The sequence below is a fragment of the Labrus bergylta genome, chromosome 2 (genome assembly GCF_963930695.1).
Source record: "Labrus bergylta chromosome 2, fLabBer1.1, whole genome shotgun sequence".
Classification (NCBI taxonomy): Eukaryota; Metazoa; Chordata; class Actinopteri; order Labriformes; family Labridae; genus Labrus; species Labrus bergylta.
Window position 1 is genome coordinate 6760263 of NC_089196.1, and position 16231 is coordinate 6776493.

General features: G+C 39.3%; 2 protein-coding genes across 5 annotated transcripts; one reads left to right on the top strand and one right to left on the bottom strand.

Moving 5' to 3' along the window:
- The first annotated feature begins 270 nt into the window (after nt 1–270).
- ankrd34bb (ankyrin repeat domain 34Bb) lies at nt 271–9286 on the top strand. The gene is made up of 3 exons (XM_020641121.2): nt 271–409; nt 6276–6570; nt 7732–9286. The coding sequence occupies exons 2-3, from the start codon at nt 6368–6370 to the stop codon at nt 9152–9154; spliced, it is 1626 nt and encodes a 541-aa protein (XP_020496777.1). The 5' UTR covers nt 271–409; nt 6276–6367; the 3' UTR covers nt 9155–9286.
- Nucleotides 9287–11680: 2394 nt separating this feature from the next.
- On the bottom strand, nt 11681–15772 carry fam151b (family with sequence similarity 151 member B). 4 transcript variants are annotated; one of them, XM_020641142.3, is made up of 6 exons: nt 15664–15772; nt 15014–15139; nt 14127–14286; nt 13836–14053; nt 13218–13353; nt 11681–13065 (listed from the first exon to the last, which is right to left on the bottom strand). In XM_020641142.3, the coding sequence occupies exons 1-6, from the start codon at nt 15746–15748 to the stop codon at nt 12912–12914; spliced, it is 879 nt and encodes a 292-aa protein (XP_020496798.2). In that variant the 5' UTR covers nt 15749–15772; the 3' UTR covers nt 11681–12911. The 4 variants fall into 4 exon arrangements, with proteins under 4 accessions (XP_020496798.2, XP_065819454.1, XP_065819456.1 ...); XM_065963382.1 differs by having other exon boundaries at nt 15563–15764; XM_065963384.1 differs by having other exon boundaries at nt 15648–15750.
- Nucleotides 15773–16231: the final 459 nt, after the last annotated feature.

The window sequence follows — 16231 nt, forward strand, 5'->3', positions numbered from 1 at the left end:
AGTGACGTCAGCGCCGCTATTGTCCCTCCACACATCAGCAGACTGAATACCTGAAGTTGAAAAGAAATTAGTCTTACCTGCGCAAATACTTCACCAAAGACCCCTGTCTGCTGCACTGAGGCTGCTGCACAATGAGATGTGCTGTCATTGGTTGAGTGCTTCCTGCTTCTCAGCTGCTATAGGCCGTCCTTCCACACTGATCTGACGTATATTAGTCTTCATCCCTCCTTCATCAGTCACTCCCGGCACAGATCTCTGCTGAGTGACTGACTGATTTGTCATCAGGCTGGACTCTGACTGACCTGTCAACAGGAGGGACCTGGACCTGGACCTGGTCCTGGACCTGGATCTGGACCTGGACTTGGACCTGGACCTGGACCTTTCATACTGAAGAATGAGACGCATTCAGGTAAGTTTCTTTTTCTGCAGAAAAGAAGTTAAATGATGAGTTACAGTTTGTTGTTTCTTTGCAAATGTCCTTAAAAGGTGAGATGAGAGTTTAATCTTGACAGTAGACATATTTATATAAAGATCTTTAGAAAGCCAACACGTCTGTAAGTTAAATATATCCAGAACTACATTACATTTTGTACATCTTCTGACTCCAACTACATTTAGATATGATGCCATGACACAGAAATCCTGTTTTCCTATGCAGAATTTAAAAAGTATGAATCATATCCAGGTTGGGATAAGTGTGCTTCCAAACTATTTTGTTTTCTTTTGAATTGAATTCGTACAAAGCATCAAAAAAGATCAAATCTTGTCTGAAGTTCTGTGAGTCATGCAATGATGGAGAAAAGTGAATGGATTAGCCTTCTATACATGTTCAAGGTCATTTTAACTGACACAGGACTGCACAAAAGATGGGAAATTAGATTTTCAGTATATTTACATGATTATTACATTACCACTAAGTTGTAGTGAAAGAAGAGAGGAAAAATAAATAAATAAATAAATAAATATATATATATATATAAAAAACCAGTTGTTGAACATTTTAAGGCAGAATATTGAAAGTAGCTGTTATGGGCAGAGATGATTAACATCTTCTCCCAAACTGACTAATCAAAATCAAGAAGGGGCAGAACTTCTGATATCAGCTTGGTCAACAACAATGGTGGAGGCTAAAAAAAACCTGACTTGTCTATTCAACAGGTCCAGGTCTTGGGCTGCTGTAAATGCCAGGACAGGATTCATATACTGTACATTGTTTTCATGTTTTCTTGGGGATATTTTCTTGAATAAAAAATAACAATATTAAGCCCACAGTAATACTAAAACCAAACTAATATCACGAGGGAAGCAGAGTTAACTTTCGTAACCTAGCAACAATATGGGCTGGTGAGAAGTGCTGTGAAACTGAGGTCATGGGCGCTGCAAGCACAAAAAGTGGTTTCAATGCACACAGGCCCAAAAAATGTTTTTATGGACTGGAGTAAGACAGCAGAGGGACGAGGCAACATGGCAACGAGCTCTGATTCAAAACCTTCCTTTACATTATTTAGGCTCATTGGCAATCAAAGCACAAGTTCCAAGCACAGCTAAGAAGCAGGATTCCAGCAGAAGGCCAGTGTAACAAGTCACCGGAGGAATTAGCTATGCTAATCAAATGAACGATGGCTACAGAGATGGAATCTCTTTAAGAAAGTCTGGCCCACATGTTAAAGGTCTCGCTTCAAAATACCCTTGAAAATGACAACTTTCACTGTTCTTTGAAAGACAAATCAGACATCCAGGCGAAGAAGTTTGGCATGGTCCTCAACAAAAAAGACAACATTCAGATTAGCTTGCGCAAGAATGAGAAAGATACTAGCTCTTGCCTTGCGGAGGTGACTACATATACAAAAGAAAATCAGCTCAAAACAAAACAAAGATGGGCAGAACATTTGATCCATATTAAACAAACAGTATTATTACTTTATTATTGCATATAAAGTATGAATTAGAATGGAGCAGGCCAAGCTGCCTTTTGGCATTGGTGCTTAAGCAACAAGAAGCTAAGCGGTTCATACCAACAATCAGATGTGCTAAACTTGGAGTTGTGTCTACGACTAAAGAAATAAGAGATATTCAATAATTAGTTGTGTAGTTCTAGTGGTTTGTTTCCTTTGGAAGATGACTTCACAAATTATTTAGTGGGTTGGACCTCCCTACACTTACTTTAGAGAACAGTAAAACTTTGACACTACTATTACACTGAATGAGTTATTTAAAGCAGACAAAGCTGAAAACAAGGGCAGTACCCAACGTATAGAAGGCATGCCAGTAGAGCTCTATCTAACAATTGGGATATTCTGAGACCAGTATGGTTGGAAACATAAAGTATGTGTTGAAACAACATTTTTCTCAGAAACCTAAACATAGCCCTGATCACAGTAATACCCAAACTGGGTGAAGACCCCTTGGAATGTGCCAACCAATGTTCGATCTCTCATTGATAATTGATAACTCACTGATGTCTAAATTAAAGGATCTTCTATATTAATAAGGTAACTCAGTTGTTGTTGGGTTGTGTGAGTTAAATGTTCTAAATTGCACACACACAAAAACAATGGACAGTCCATTGTAATGTCTATATTGTGCTTATCTCAGGAATAAAACAGAAGTGACAAAAAGAAAGACACACAGCAGAAGATTTTGTATTTTTCTTGTCAGCACCATACAAAGATTTTCATTTGAATGATTTAATAATAATATCTCAGTCCCTCTCAGTTGTGTGAAATGAAGGAGCCTCTCTGGCCTTTACAAGAGGAGTGATTAAATGTTAAGGAATGACATTTTCTCTGCTGCCTTGCTCATTAGTTATTCTGTCTGTGTTGGCGCTCGTTGAAGGCCAGACCTGACCCCTCAAACAAGCTCTGCTGGGGGGGTTTGAATGTCACCCTACAGAAAAGGCTCCATGCTGAGGTCCAAACCTGCAGCTCTTCACACATACAGTACATTACACTCCTCACAAATAAACCATTACAGCATTGTAAAGACACCACTAGTGTTATTAAGTACTGGCAGTAACATGTCATTAGAATAACCAAATGGATAAAACATCAACAGACACACAGTGAGTAACTTTAAATAAGTAAAGAATAGAGAGAAGACAAAAGTTAGGCAAAAATCCTCAGAAAATCCATAATTTCCAAAAAGTTATGAACACGTCCAATTATTTCTACATAAAAGCAAGAAACACGTCCCTTAAATTCAATTTAATCCCACTTTTCACTAAAATGAAGTTCTTTCCATTTTATATCATGTTGTGCTACTTTACCAGAGTATTGAGATATTTTTTACAAAGGTTGGGTTCAGATATGTTCTTGTTGTGATTTAAATAAGGGGTCGACCGATATTGGGTGCCAGTATGCATTTCCATTCAAATTCAAATCATTTTGAATTTGTAATATTACAAACTCCAACACAAGACTTATTTTAAATGCTCAACGGGGAACTCTCCAGACCCAGAGGGAAAGACACACCTGCAGGCTTCGTCCATTAATAGTCAAGTAGCCCTTCCGTCTCTTCTGTAGTGGAAATCATTACTATTCTCTGTTCACTCTTCATGTGTCCATTTTAATCACGGTGACTGACGATGGTAGAGACTTAAAGATTTTTTTTTCTTTAAGTCTGGATGTAAGGCATCCTGATGCTGCAGTTATATTCCATGATGCCAGACCACACAGTATGACTCATTTTTCTGTATTTAGGACATCGTAGTGCTGATATTGTGTTGTCTGATCTTGGCAGATACACTGAGAATAAGTCATCCGTCAGTTTTACATACTTGGATAAGAGACACAAGGCCACTCACACAAGCTGCAGGAGTGAAAACAGGCAGATGACGAACACTTTCTGTTCTGACATCTGTTACCAAATGAAAATGAAGTTCTTCCCTTTAACTGTCTGTCTATCACTACTTCACACTGCCTCTACATATAGCAGCTGTTGTGATTTGGGATTTTAAACTGCTGTTATTGCAGTCAAAGCAGCAACTATTATAGTGAATGTTGAAGGGTTAACACAAAAGCAGACATATGAATGCATAATCTTCTCAGACGTCTGACATTCACTGTGAGGATTCAAGGCAACAGACAGAAAGGCTGCACACTGAGGTACAAGGAGCTTCAGAATACACATACTGCAAAATGATGTAACATTCAATGAAACATGTTATAACAACATAGGTCAGATACAGAACTGTGAGTATAAAGATGAAGACTTTGACTATCTGATCATACTCGTGCATTTGTGGATAATGTGTCTTCATCTGAGAGGTTAACTTGATTTGTTTTAAGCACCTCATTGATTCTCAGCTTTATAACATATTAGGGTGTCTCCTTTCGTTCTGCAGAGTCCCTTTGCACCTTTAAGAAAAAGCTAAAGACCCATCTCTTTCAGGACCACCTACACACTGAATGATATTGATTATGAGGATATTTAGGATGGCTTTAGTGCTGATTAGAACTCTGTCGATATAGCTGTTGATTATGATATATTAACTTTAACTTTAACCTCTGTGCACTGCCAGTCGGCACCTGTGTCTGATCCGGCTTAAAGCTTTTGGTTTGCACTCACCAACCTTGTTTCCTCCTCTGTAGATCATCGCTTGTGTTGTACTTACTCTCTGATGTTCATCGCTTTGGACAAAAGTGTGTCTTAAATGAATTTTGGATTTGTAGAATCGGAGGCTCTTTGACCTTTTTCATCTGAGCTCTACTTTGAAAATATAAAAGTGGCTGAGTGCTAGTTGCATCACATCGATTACGTTTGGTCACATAACATTTCAAAACAAAAAAGGCAGAATTTAATTTACTTCTTGTAAGACCCCGTTTCCCAAAAAGTTTGGGATGCTTTGTTCAATGTAAATAAAAACAGAATGTAACGAATTGCAAAACACTGAAACCCCATATTTCATTAGAAATAGCTCAAAGACAACACGTCAAAGGTTTAACCTTGATTGTTCAAATGTCATTATTTTTGGAAAATGGTGTGCCCATTTGATGCCAGTCTTGGCCAATGGTCATCTTTCACCATTCTGACATTTGTGAGTTGCTTCTTGAACTTTGTTATATCATGTTTCCACTTATAAGAATGATGCTTTCTAGTGTCCAACACAAGAAGGTGCATGTCTTTATGGATGGATGAAAATTTGATAGAAACTACCCTGGCCATGAAGGAGACAAAAAATAGACAAAAAATACTTTATATAAGATGGGGACGAAGACTCATGGTTTCAAAAGTGAAGCCAATGTAGTGTCATAAACCTGCATCCTGTTAAATGGCCAGCAGGTGGGCCTTGCCTCTGGTTGAGTAAATAGGTCCGATTGCAGAGAAAATAGATGAGAAAACTAGCCTACTCCCTTCTATACCCAAGTATACTGATGAGCTTATCGTATAATTGCTAGTTGTTTTTAAGCTTTCACCATGGTCATTTGTCAACTAACATAAAGGCGAAGCAAGATGTATCCACCCTCTTTCCAGTTATGGTCACTCCTGGTTTTAAAAAATGGTTTTGGCCTAAATGCCAAACTTGAGGCTCTGAAAGGTAATTCATACAGCAATGGGTGATATCTTTGTGGCTGCATAGACTTCTTATATACAGTCTATGAGATAGCTACACTTTTCCAATTACGTTCACAATAATGTGCAATTTGGAGTCCTAAATGAATAATGTAAGGTTAATAATGGCAACCCCACTGTACAAAGTGGTATGCCTTATCTTTTTGTCCCAGTCTTGTCTTTTACATCAGTGTTGATGTCTTTGGGATATATCGGGTGAATGGTCAAATTTGCAGAGAAGTTGTGGAGAACTAAAATACCTAATCTCTTTTGTTTTTATTGTTTTCTTTTTAAAAAACAAAACAAAACATTTGCTCTTCAAAAAGTATGTTTTCTAAAAATTTGTCTTGAAAAGTGGGGGTTCGTTTTATACCCAAGGTCATACTATATTCAGGACAATATGGTTCTTACAGGTACAATAGGAGTTTGTTGAGGTGCGGACCTTAAAAAAGGAACAAATATTGAAGCTTTGTATCTAAGCGACAAATCTGATTCGATTGCATTTAATTTTGTATTCTAGTCATTTGAGAATCTGGGGTACAAAGCAGTCTTACAGTGGGATTGCAGAAGTCTGGTTTCAGAGAGAAAGCAAAGATTCACTGTGAGATCAGCTATGTATCTGCAGTTCTGTTGTGTTTTGAGGATCCACAGATTCAATAGACCTCTATGGCTGCAAACGTGAAGATCTTCACTCGAAACTTTAGTCTACCTCTTTTTCTCTGCAGGAACTAGACTGTGTGGATCCTTGGACGAACAAGTGACGGTGCTTCATCTTATCGACACTGAAGGTGATTTTAAGGAAGCCAAGATCCTCACAATGGATGAATCAACAGAGGTCCGAACAGATGGCAATTCTCTGCTGAAGGCTGTCTATTTGTGTCGTCTGCGTCTTACCCGTCTTCTCCTGGAGGGTGGGGCCTACATAAATGAGAGTAACGAACAAGGCGAGACGCCACTCATGGTGGCCTGCAAGACACGCCACATAGATTCACAGAGTGTACCCAAACAGAAGATGGTTCGGTATGCTTTATCAGGATATTGATATTGTTTTTACCTTGCATTAACATCCATCCAGGCTGATCTGATAAAAAGTGGATAACTCATAAAGGAGTGATATGTAACTCTGATTCCATAGCATTTAAAATTGGTAATGCGCTCCAAATTAAAAACATTGAACATGGCTGTCTTCCTCTGCCCCCTCCTACCTAGAATTGATCGGCACGTTGCCATGTCGCAGACACTGAAGCTTCAGTCTAACCAGCTCTGCATCAGTCTTGAAATCTTTCTGGGTTCGAACCTCTCTCCATTTTTCAAAAGCATCTCCAATATTTATCCCAGTTCTTCCATGTTTCTGTTCATGGAGCTTATTAGAAAACATGCAGAGGCTTTTTAGGTCAGCCAGAATTATATCTGAACCAGTTCACTTGCCCGCTTCCATCGCTGCAACACCTGTTGGTTTGCCGTTTGCCTGGCAAACCAAGGGGCATCCAAAACGTTCATTTGGGGATGTCTTAAAACCACCTTCCTTCTCAGGTCAAAACGACATACCATTTTGGACCTGAATCTAAACTTAGAAGGAGGACATAGCCCTACTGGCGCCTACATTTTTTTGAGTGAAGCCAGTTCTTTAACGTAGCATTTTTCCCTAATGTCTGATGATATAGTGAGGTCAATTTATAATTTAATTCAATAGTTATCTTACATATTTTTCTTTTAAGTACGGGCATTTACACTGCATTAACAATGCATCTCTGCAGAGTACTTGAGATCAGCATTAATTCCCCTGCCTCACATGCAAATAAGTGCCGTCTGGTTTGAAAAGGCTGGATGCATCATTGGTTACACCCAGAGGGAGGCAGCTTGTTCTACCAGTTGAGGGGGCGGTCCTTAATGCTGCCGAGGATGCATGAGTGTTTATACTACTGAAACAATATGGAAAAATGTATGCCAGACTACCTCTGTATGTGGTCTGAGCTGTCGGTTCCCGACCCATCTTCAGGGCACATTAGGGTGTGTTCACACCTATGATGAGCTATCCCCTTTACTGTATATCAGTTCCCCCAGGACGGATGTTAATGCAAGGTACAAACAGCCTCTTAAAATAATGTTTTGCCATTGAAGATTATTAGCTTCAATTCAGGAGTTTCGTGGTTTTATAACTGTTACCTTTTCTCCCACTAGGTATCTTCTGGAAAATAGCGCTGATCCAAACATCCAAGATAAGACAGGAAAAACGGCTTTGATGCATGCATGCCTCGAACAAGCTGGAGCTGAAATTCTGTCCCTTCTGCTGAGCAGTGGAGCTGATCCAACTCTGGAGGATCACACCGGTTTATCAGCTTTGGTTTATGCTGTCAATTCAGGCAACAGTGACGTCCTGAGGGTCCTCCTGGACGCCTGTAAAGCAAAGGGTAAGGAGGTTATCATCATCACCACCAACAAACTGCCATCAGGCCATCAGATGACAAAGCAGTACCTCAATGTCCCTCCACCTCCTGATCTTGAGGAGCGAATGCATTACACCCCGACATCCTCTTGCATGTGGCCATTTGAGTTCCAGCTACGAACTCCTCCACAGGGCTCCTCAGCAAGTGTTTCTCCCCAGCCTGGCAGTCCCCTTCTTGGCCTCAGGGATCCCCAGTGTTTATGCTCAGGGCCTGGTTTAATCACATCTCGCCCAAGCTCTCCAAACCATCATCCTAGTCCTTTACGCATTCCTGGGGTGGATAAACGACTTAACCTCCAGAGGTTACAGTCCGAGCAGTGGTCCAAAAGTTCCTCCCTGTTGCTCCAGCAAAGCCAGGCCTCCTCTTTAACTGAGGAGCCAGCAGAAATCACACCTGAGGAGGAGTTGTCCTTTAGAGTGAACGGCCTTGCATTCCATGGAAGACCTCCAGCTGTCTCACGCCACCACAGCATCGATGTCAAAGACTCATCAGGACTTCTCAGAGCACTGGAAAACATTTCAGGAAATGAGACTAGGGCAGGATGTGGAAAAAGAGTCTTTGGCAGAAAGATGTCATATGACAGTGCTGCAAGTTCACCACATTCTGCTTCCCACCCAAACTTGCTCCAAGACATTCAGCAGAATGTTTTCCGTCTGAGGAACATCGGCATTGACCACTACAGCTCAGACTCTCAGTTACCACAGTTTGGCAGCCAAGATAATAGCTCCAAAAATATTGCAGGGAATGGAACAGGAACAGAAAAGTCCAAACTGGTCAACAGTGTATCGTCTACTCTGTCAGGATCTAGGGAATCATTGGAGAGCTTTGTCCCCAAAAGAGGAGCAGCAGGGCTGGAGCGAAGAGGGTCAGGAGCCCTTCTTCTGGATCACATCGCCCACACTCGCCCTGGATATCTCCCTCCTCTCAATCCCCATGCTCCTATACCAGATATCGGGGTCACTTCTAGTGCTTCTTACCCTTTGAGTGGCAGCAGCAAGACACTGAATGCTGTTCATACAGGGTCAAAGCCTTTTCTACCCTGTGCACCAGGCTTCCCCAGGGATTCCAAAGTCAAAAAAATGCTGTGGAGACGCCACTCAATGCAGAGTGAGCAGATTCAACAACTGGCCAACTTCAAGGAAACTTTTGGCCAGTAGAATTAAATATTGCATGTATTAGGGAAAAAAATGATCTCTTACCAATTTCATTCATTGCTGTACTGTGACTACTTCACCATTGCCGATACCAGCTCATGTGCACTTTAAGTCTAAATATAGTTGATGTACTTTTTTGGTCTTCTCTTGACAGACATTATTTTTCTCTTATTTACAAGGAAAATGTATATGTAATGAAACACACAAGAATAAATATGACACTTCAATCTAAGAAAAAAATAAACATTCTCAGCTAGTGTTTTACTAAGAAATGACCTGGACAAGGCCTGTTGACGAGATGGTAAAGGACAAAACACCGGAAGAAATGGCAGAAAAAAACCCTCTCTGTATAAACTTTTTCTCCATTGGTTCACAAATAAACTCAGAACCCAATCAACATTGAATAAATTACTCCAGGAATTCATAGTTTCTCTGTGAAATTGGTGAAACCTGTGGTTAGCGTTAAATAACTTCCAGGCCAGACTTCCTTTTCCTGATTTGTAAAAAGTAAAAAATAAAGGCTTTGCCCAGGAAAGGAAAACAACTTTTAAAATGTTGCTTTGAAAAATGGTGGTGGATCATTTCTGATGCCTTTTAGGTAGTCTGGAAATCTCAACTCTGGATAAGGTCGGACTTATCACTTTTGTGACAGCATGAAGCAGATTTATGCCTCAAGTTTAAATGTTTGATCTTGAACAGTTTATTAGCTGCACTTATATCTTTTTATAGAGGAGCATAAATCCTTTTTAGAATACCACTGATGGGAGCAGGTAAAGCGTAGATACAGTTCCTTCTTTTATTCCTGTCTGTACGGACTGTTTTTCCTGCATACACCAAAGTCTGCTGATATGTGATTGGTCAGTATAGATAGGACTACAAGTGTACTACAAATGGACACCAGAACACTTCCCATGCTGACAATCCACTACATTTCTATGTAGAATCTGTAAATAGAGGTCAATGCACCATAGATCTTAATAATGCCTGTTTATTCCACATAATTCATTTTTATCTCAGATGCAGGTAGTCCACATTGGAACAGATTCTTGTGTTTGAAGCAGACACTCGGTTATACCCAATAATGATAACATCTGCTCTTTTTGCATCAAATAACTAATTAAAACAAAACCTTTGAAAAAAATTAATACTTGGACATAGTATGATAAAAAACTAAAGTAACATGACATATTTACTGTTTTAATATTTGGGGCTGGGAGGGAGCATTCCTGTTGGTTGTTAACTATTTCCAAATCACCAAACATTTGGAATTATAAAACATGTTTGATTTGATCTGAATGTCAGACCAATAAAAAGCAGCCTGAACTGAGTTTTATGAACACCTCACACCAAACGATGGGGATGACGGAAGCGACACAACTAAAATTGCATGGAAAGTGTTTTGATGTGAAACACAATAATTGGAGTCTTGCTGAAACCAAAGGGATATCGGCCCTTTATTTGAATCCCACAGGATCTCACATCTGGTCTCAGGACACCGGATGTATCTTTTCAGACTAAAAACAGTTGATTTTCATATCAATATAATTCCACTCTGAGGTAAAATAGTCACTTCCTTTAAGCCTTTAAATGTACTGTTTTGTGAACCCAGATGAACTTGGACACTGGATATATTAGTACCTGCAAAGGAAAATACATGTTGACCATCTACATTCCTCCACAGCAGATTAAGTCATAAACCAAGTCCCAAAAGCACACTTCAACATGTTTTTGATACATTTCAAGCAAACAGCTTGTAAATGGTTGACAATAGTTATTGAAATTAATTTATCTTATTTTTTATTTATTTTTTATTCATTATTCTTTTCCTTTTATTCGTGAAATAACAAAACAAACAGTGACACAAAGGACAAAACGGGGAGGACAATTTTACAGGCATATCGAGAGTCATTTGCCAGAGCAATGGACAACCCAATTGACTATTTTTTTTAGAGCAGAAAAGCCGGTCAATGCATTCGATAAAGTAAAACCCACAAAATGAGATCGATTTTTGACAAATGTCCATTTGTTTAGTTTCATCTTGTAAAACCTTTTTACACAACGTCTTATTTTGGTGACCTGTAAGGTTATGACTGATCAACTTTTAATGACTATAAAACTCTTAAGTTAACTGCTTTAAAAAGTTAAAAAATAAACCTTCAAAATCAAGGCCGTTGGAATTTTTATTTCTAAAAAGTAAAGTGTCGACTTTTACTTTGGACCTTATATTTTTTAATAGCATCAAACATCGTGCTGAATGGAGTTAGTCTCATGACTCACACTTGTGCTGTGTGTGTGTGTGTGTGTGTGTGTGTGTGTGGGTGGGTGTGTGTGTGTGTGTGTGTGTGTGTGTGTGGGTGGGTGTGTGTGTGTGTCTGTGTTCTTTGTTACTTTCTGTGATATTAAGTTCAATGTTACAGAATAACCTTGGCTCAAATAAAGAAAAGTGCAGAATGAACTCAGCATATCGAAAGGTTTCAAACCATCTTCTCACTAGAAAACTGTTTTAATATAAACACATTTAACAATGGATTGTGTTCACTTGATCTGCTTTATTATAGTTTCATTATTTGTCAGTTGTTATAAAACAACAATAGATGCACAAGTATTTTGTGCAGAGGAAAACATAATGTCAATACATGCATAACAAAGTTGGAATAAAGTAATTATGGAGCTGCACACTGAGAAACAGTATCCTTCCCTTTCAGAACAAGCTTTTATCTCAAAAAGTAAATCTGCATCCTTGAAATGTGAAACAGTCTCAGGCCCTTTTCATCACATTTACAGTTGCCACAAGCAACAACACTTCAGGGATACTGAATGCTTTTGTCTGCTGTGAGGTTTACAAACTTAGATGTTTCACATATTAACTTTTTTTTTAGAAACAATTAAGAGGGCTTAAAGGAAAAAAGGTTGGGAAGGAACCAGTGATGTAATGACATACAGCTAAATTATTAAATTTGTACTTTATCTATATGCTGCTTCATACTTTCGGAAAAACAGTCTTTCAAAAGTTCTGATTTTTGTAATTAAAAAAAAAAAATCAAAGAGTGGAAGGAAAATGCAGATTTTTTAAAATAATATAGAATACACTTGAATAACTCTCTGGAATAAATTATAAATCATAAGTTTGCATTTATTAGCTTTTATTAATTTACTATTAAGGTGAGATAAGTTCATTTATAGAGCACCATTTATACATGAAGTAATTCAACATGTTTTAGGGTTAAAAACAGAACAACTACAACAATAAAAGACAAGACACTGAGCAAAATGAGACATGTAAATAGGGATTACATTTACAAGATGAAATGGAACAAAGAAAAAAGACATAGCCGAATATATAGATATAACATTCAATACAAAATATTGTAAAATGTCCTCAAATTGGGCAGTAAATAATATGTTATCTGCTCTGCGGCCTCACAGTGTTACAGTCCTCTGAAGTCCCTGATTACAGTCTTACCTTCCCAACTGACAAAGATTCACATACTGGTCTTAATCAAAATGCATTTTGTAACACAATCCACCCCAGAACGTCTTCCCGAGGATTAAGGCTCAAAGTTTGCTCCGTCTGTGTTGGGCAGCGGTGGTGGAATCTACCCACTCTTCTTCCCATCAAGGAAATGACTACCTCCCCCCCTCTCGGCTCCTCATCAGCGGCCTCAAAGGACAGTTCCACCTTTCCCTCTCCAGCATCAGTCTGCTTTCAGAGTCTAGTGATCACATCCTGAAAACTCCTCAGTATGTTTTAAATTAAGTTTCAGTTATTGTCTCGGCCCATCTGACTGAGCTCAGTTCTCTGTGAATCTGGCAGGTCGAAATAAATCCTGCTGATGTCAAACTGTTTCCTGTAGAGCAGGAGGTCCTGAAGTGTAAACTCATCATCCTGACCGGTCCACACTGTGAGCGAGTACCTGAGAACAACATGAGAAAGTATCACATATTCAACAGCTTGGAAGTGAATCTTAAAGGTCAGAAACGGAAAAGAATGATTCATCAAAGAGATGATCTGCTGTTTGTTGTGATGCTGGTGTGACTTCCTGTCCTAACAGTGTTTCCTATTCACCTGTCCGTCTGCTGCAGCAGCCAGGTGAGCTGGGGGGCAGACTGGGCCATCAGCGCAGCTCGCACTGGGAAGGTGACGGGATGTTTAAGATTCTTACAGACTTCCTCCATCGTATGCACCATATCCCAGCTGTAACCTGAACCAAAAATGAAACACACACAGAAAAAAAAATCACAGTTTCTCCTGCTTTAACAAACCTTTATTACATCATTTATATTTAATACTCACTCTCTGATTGGATTTGATTTTAAAACATTAACATCCTACATGTGGAAATTCTAATTTCCATATATCTTGTGCATACTTTCATTTAATATTAAAACATTCCAACCCTTTTTTTAGCTGAGGTCCACTTGAGCCTTTACAACTAAATAGCAGCATAATTTGATGAATGTATTCTCACATTTTTAGTTTTCATGTTCTAAAGCAACCTTCACCAGATGACTCTGATGTACTTACATATAAAGAAACTCGACACACAGACTGTATATTTGTATTTATTCTATTTGTGCTTATATATTGTGTTTGTGTTGTACTCTTGACATCATTGAAACTGAGGACACAATTCTCTGAGATTTAAATAAAGATGAAATAATAATTCATATCTCTTGTCTGTACCTGGGTTCTCGGTCCCAGCGGTCCATCCGGTGGTCCAGCCCAGAGAGAGAACAGTGTGAGCAGGCAGAGTCCTCACAGCAGAGAGGAACGACTGAGGCTGCAGAGGTGTGGCTCGTCCTCCAGGACCAGGGAGAATGTCTGCATTAATCCACACAGGACAGCCCGGCTCAGACAGCACCTCCTGCAGCAGGAGCATGGAGGGAGACAGCGCCTCCAGGCTGCAGGGAGGGTAAACAACAGTGTTAATGTCACAGACAGGTACAAGCGAGAGGAATCTCAGCTGGGTCTCACCTCTTAAAATCCAGTTTTATCCCTATATCATGCTCCTTCACTGCTTGGAGCCACTCCCTCAGTGTGATGTCACTGTCTGTAGCAGGAGGATGAGCCATGATTGGCTCCCGGGGGTCTCCACCTCTCATGATGATGTCGGCCTCGAGCATGTGCGTGGGACCTGAGGGGAGAGTTGGCGGTCAGATTAAAAACAACATGTTTTTTCTTCACGGTCGTCTCATTGTGACTGTACAGCTGTTTGTTGGATCCACTTCAATATGTGGTAAACAAATAAAAACCGGAAAGCATTTCATTGTGACTATGACGTGGTTTTGTTTTTGTGTGAGTGACAAGATCTAAGTGGGGTTGTGCAATAAATCACAGTTTCATCACTACTGCAATATGACCATTCACAATAATCTAACTGCTTAAGTCTTAATTTATCACAATAAATAAGAACAATTACTTATTTATTATAATTTTATATTTTATATTATATTTATGTAAATAAGTAATGCCACCATTGTGACACTGTCTAAATTGTACAAATATGTTGCCAGCGTATTTGTACCATTTTAGACAATGTGCTGGAGTCTGCCTGCATTTTTTGGTGGGCTAATTAAAATCAATAAATTACCCCATACTGGTTCTTTAGGACTTCTACTTTGCTGCCATGTAATTGACACAGGTGGACCTATCGATACCATTTGGCATTTTTTACTGCCTTCATATTTAAAGTTTAAAGTATTGACAATCCTATTAAGAGATATCAACAGGCTTTGTTTTAATGATACATGATATAGATCAACATCATTTGTTTGTTGTTACTCTGTGTTCTAATAAAGAAAGGGTTTATATAAGAGTGAATTCATTGTTTATTACTCATAACCTGTCTTTAAAACATCCACCTGTCAGAGCCTCGGTCAGTCTGCTCCTGCTGTTCACAGCGTGAGACCAGCTGACCTCCACAGTGTCTCTCCTCTCGATCCTCCCCCGACTGAAGAAATACTCCAGAGTCCGCTCAGACATCCTCTCTGCAGATTAAAACCCGCTGTAAATATTCTCACACACACACACACACACACACACACACACACACACACACACACACACACACACACACACACACACACACACACACACACACACACACACACACACACACACACAGACTACAAGTAGTCTAACGTTATCAGCGTTTACAGGTGTTACGGTTTAACCAGTGACCGTGTTAAGTGGCGAATTTCAGCCGTATACGTCTGTGGGTGTCATGGTTACAGCAGGTGTAGGAAACAGATATTAAAATCAAACAAAGAGGCATTTGCGGTGACTTTCTCCATTTTTAACAGCTGCCGTAACCACGACAACCACAGACGCGTTTGACTGAAAGTCACCAGTTTACATGGTCACTCATTACACCAATACACCGGTAACTCAAGCACTGGAAGGGAACAGACCGGTCAGACCGAGGAGGATACGGTGTTCGGTTTGGAAGAAAAACAAAACACGAAAGGTTAAAACACTTAAGAAAGGTTAAAACACCTTTAAACAGTTTTACCTCTTAAACTCCAGACGACATAAACTGTAAAACACCCGATTAATAGGGTACTAATACTCAGAAAATTAAGCAGCTTCTTCCTCATTGCTTCTTCCAGTAATTCTAGACAGATTTAATCCAGTTTTAGCGCACTGGTGCCCCCATTGGTGCAGTAACGTCACTGCTACCCATGCTGCTACCTTGGCTCTAAAATCTACATCAATATCAGATCTATTCTGCTAAGATCCATTTTGCTGAGGATGTGTGACATAGGAAGCCTCATCATTATTCCTATTATTAGGCTATAATTACACCATTCATTTATAATATTATTACTATACTCAATTACTACTGTTATTATAAATTCATGCTAATAAAGCACCTTGAATTGAATTGAAATCAAAAGCATTTGAAATCAGTTTTTGTTGCGCTCAGAAGACTCAGAAGTAAATATTAGATAGTTATATTTTAATCTGTGTTTGGATTCTGTGTTCCATAATGTGCAGTGTTTCATTCAGGGTGGTTACAAAATGTAATACTTAACCTGCAGTGTTGTGTGTCTGCAGGAGTTCACCACCTTGTGTTTCTT

Excerpts from the sequence above, each read along its gene's own strand:
- ankrd34bb (XM_020641121.2), top strand. The coding sequence starts at position 6,368 with ATGGATGAATCAACAGAGGTCCGAACAGATGGCAATTCTCTGCTGAAG. Across the intron at positions 6,571-7,731 it reads CCCAAACAGAAGATGGTTCG|GTATCTTCTGGAAAATAGCG; the intron begins GTATGCTTTATC and ends TTCTCCCACTAG.
- fam151b (XM_020641142.3), bottom strand. The coding sequence starts at position 15,748 with ATGAGGAAGAAGCTGCTTAATTTTCTGAGTATTAGTACCCTATTAATC. Across the intron at positions 14,287-15,013 it reads ACTGACCGAGGCTCTGACAG|GTCCCACGCACATGCTCGAG; the intron begins GTGGATGTTTTA and ends CTCTCCCCTCAG. Across the intron at positions 14,054-14,126 it reads ATAAAACTGGATTTTAAGAG|CCTGGAGGCGCTGTCTCCCT; the intron begins GTGAGACCCAGC and ends CCCTCCCTGCAG.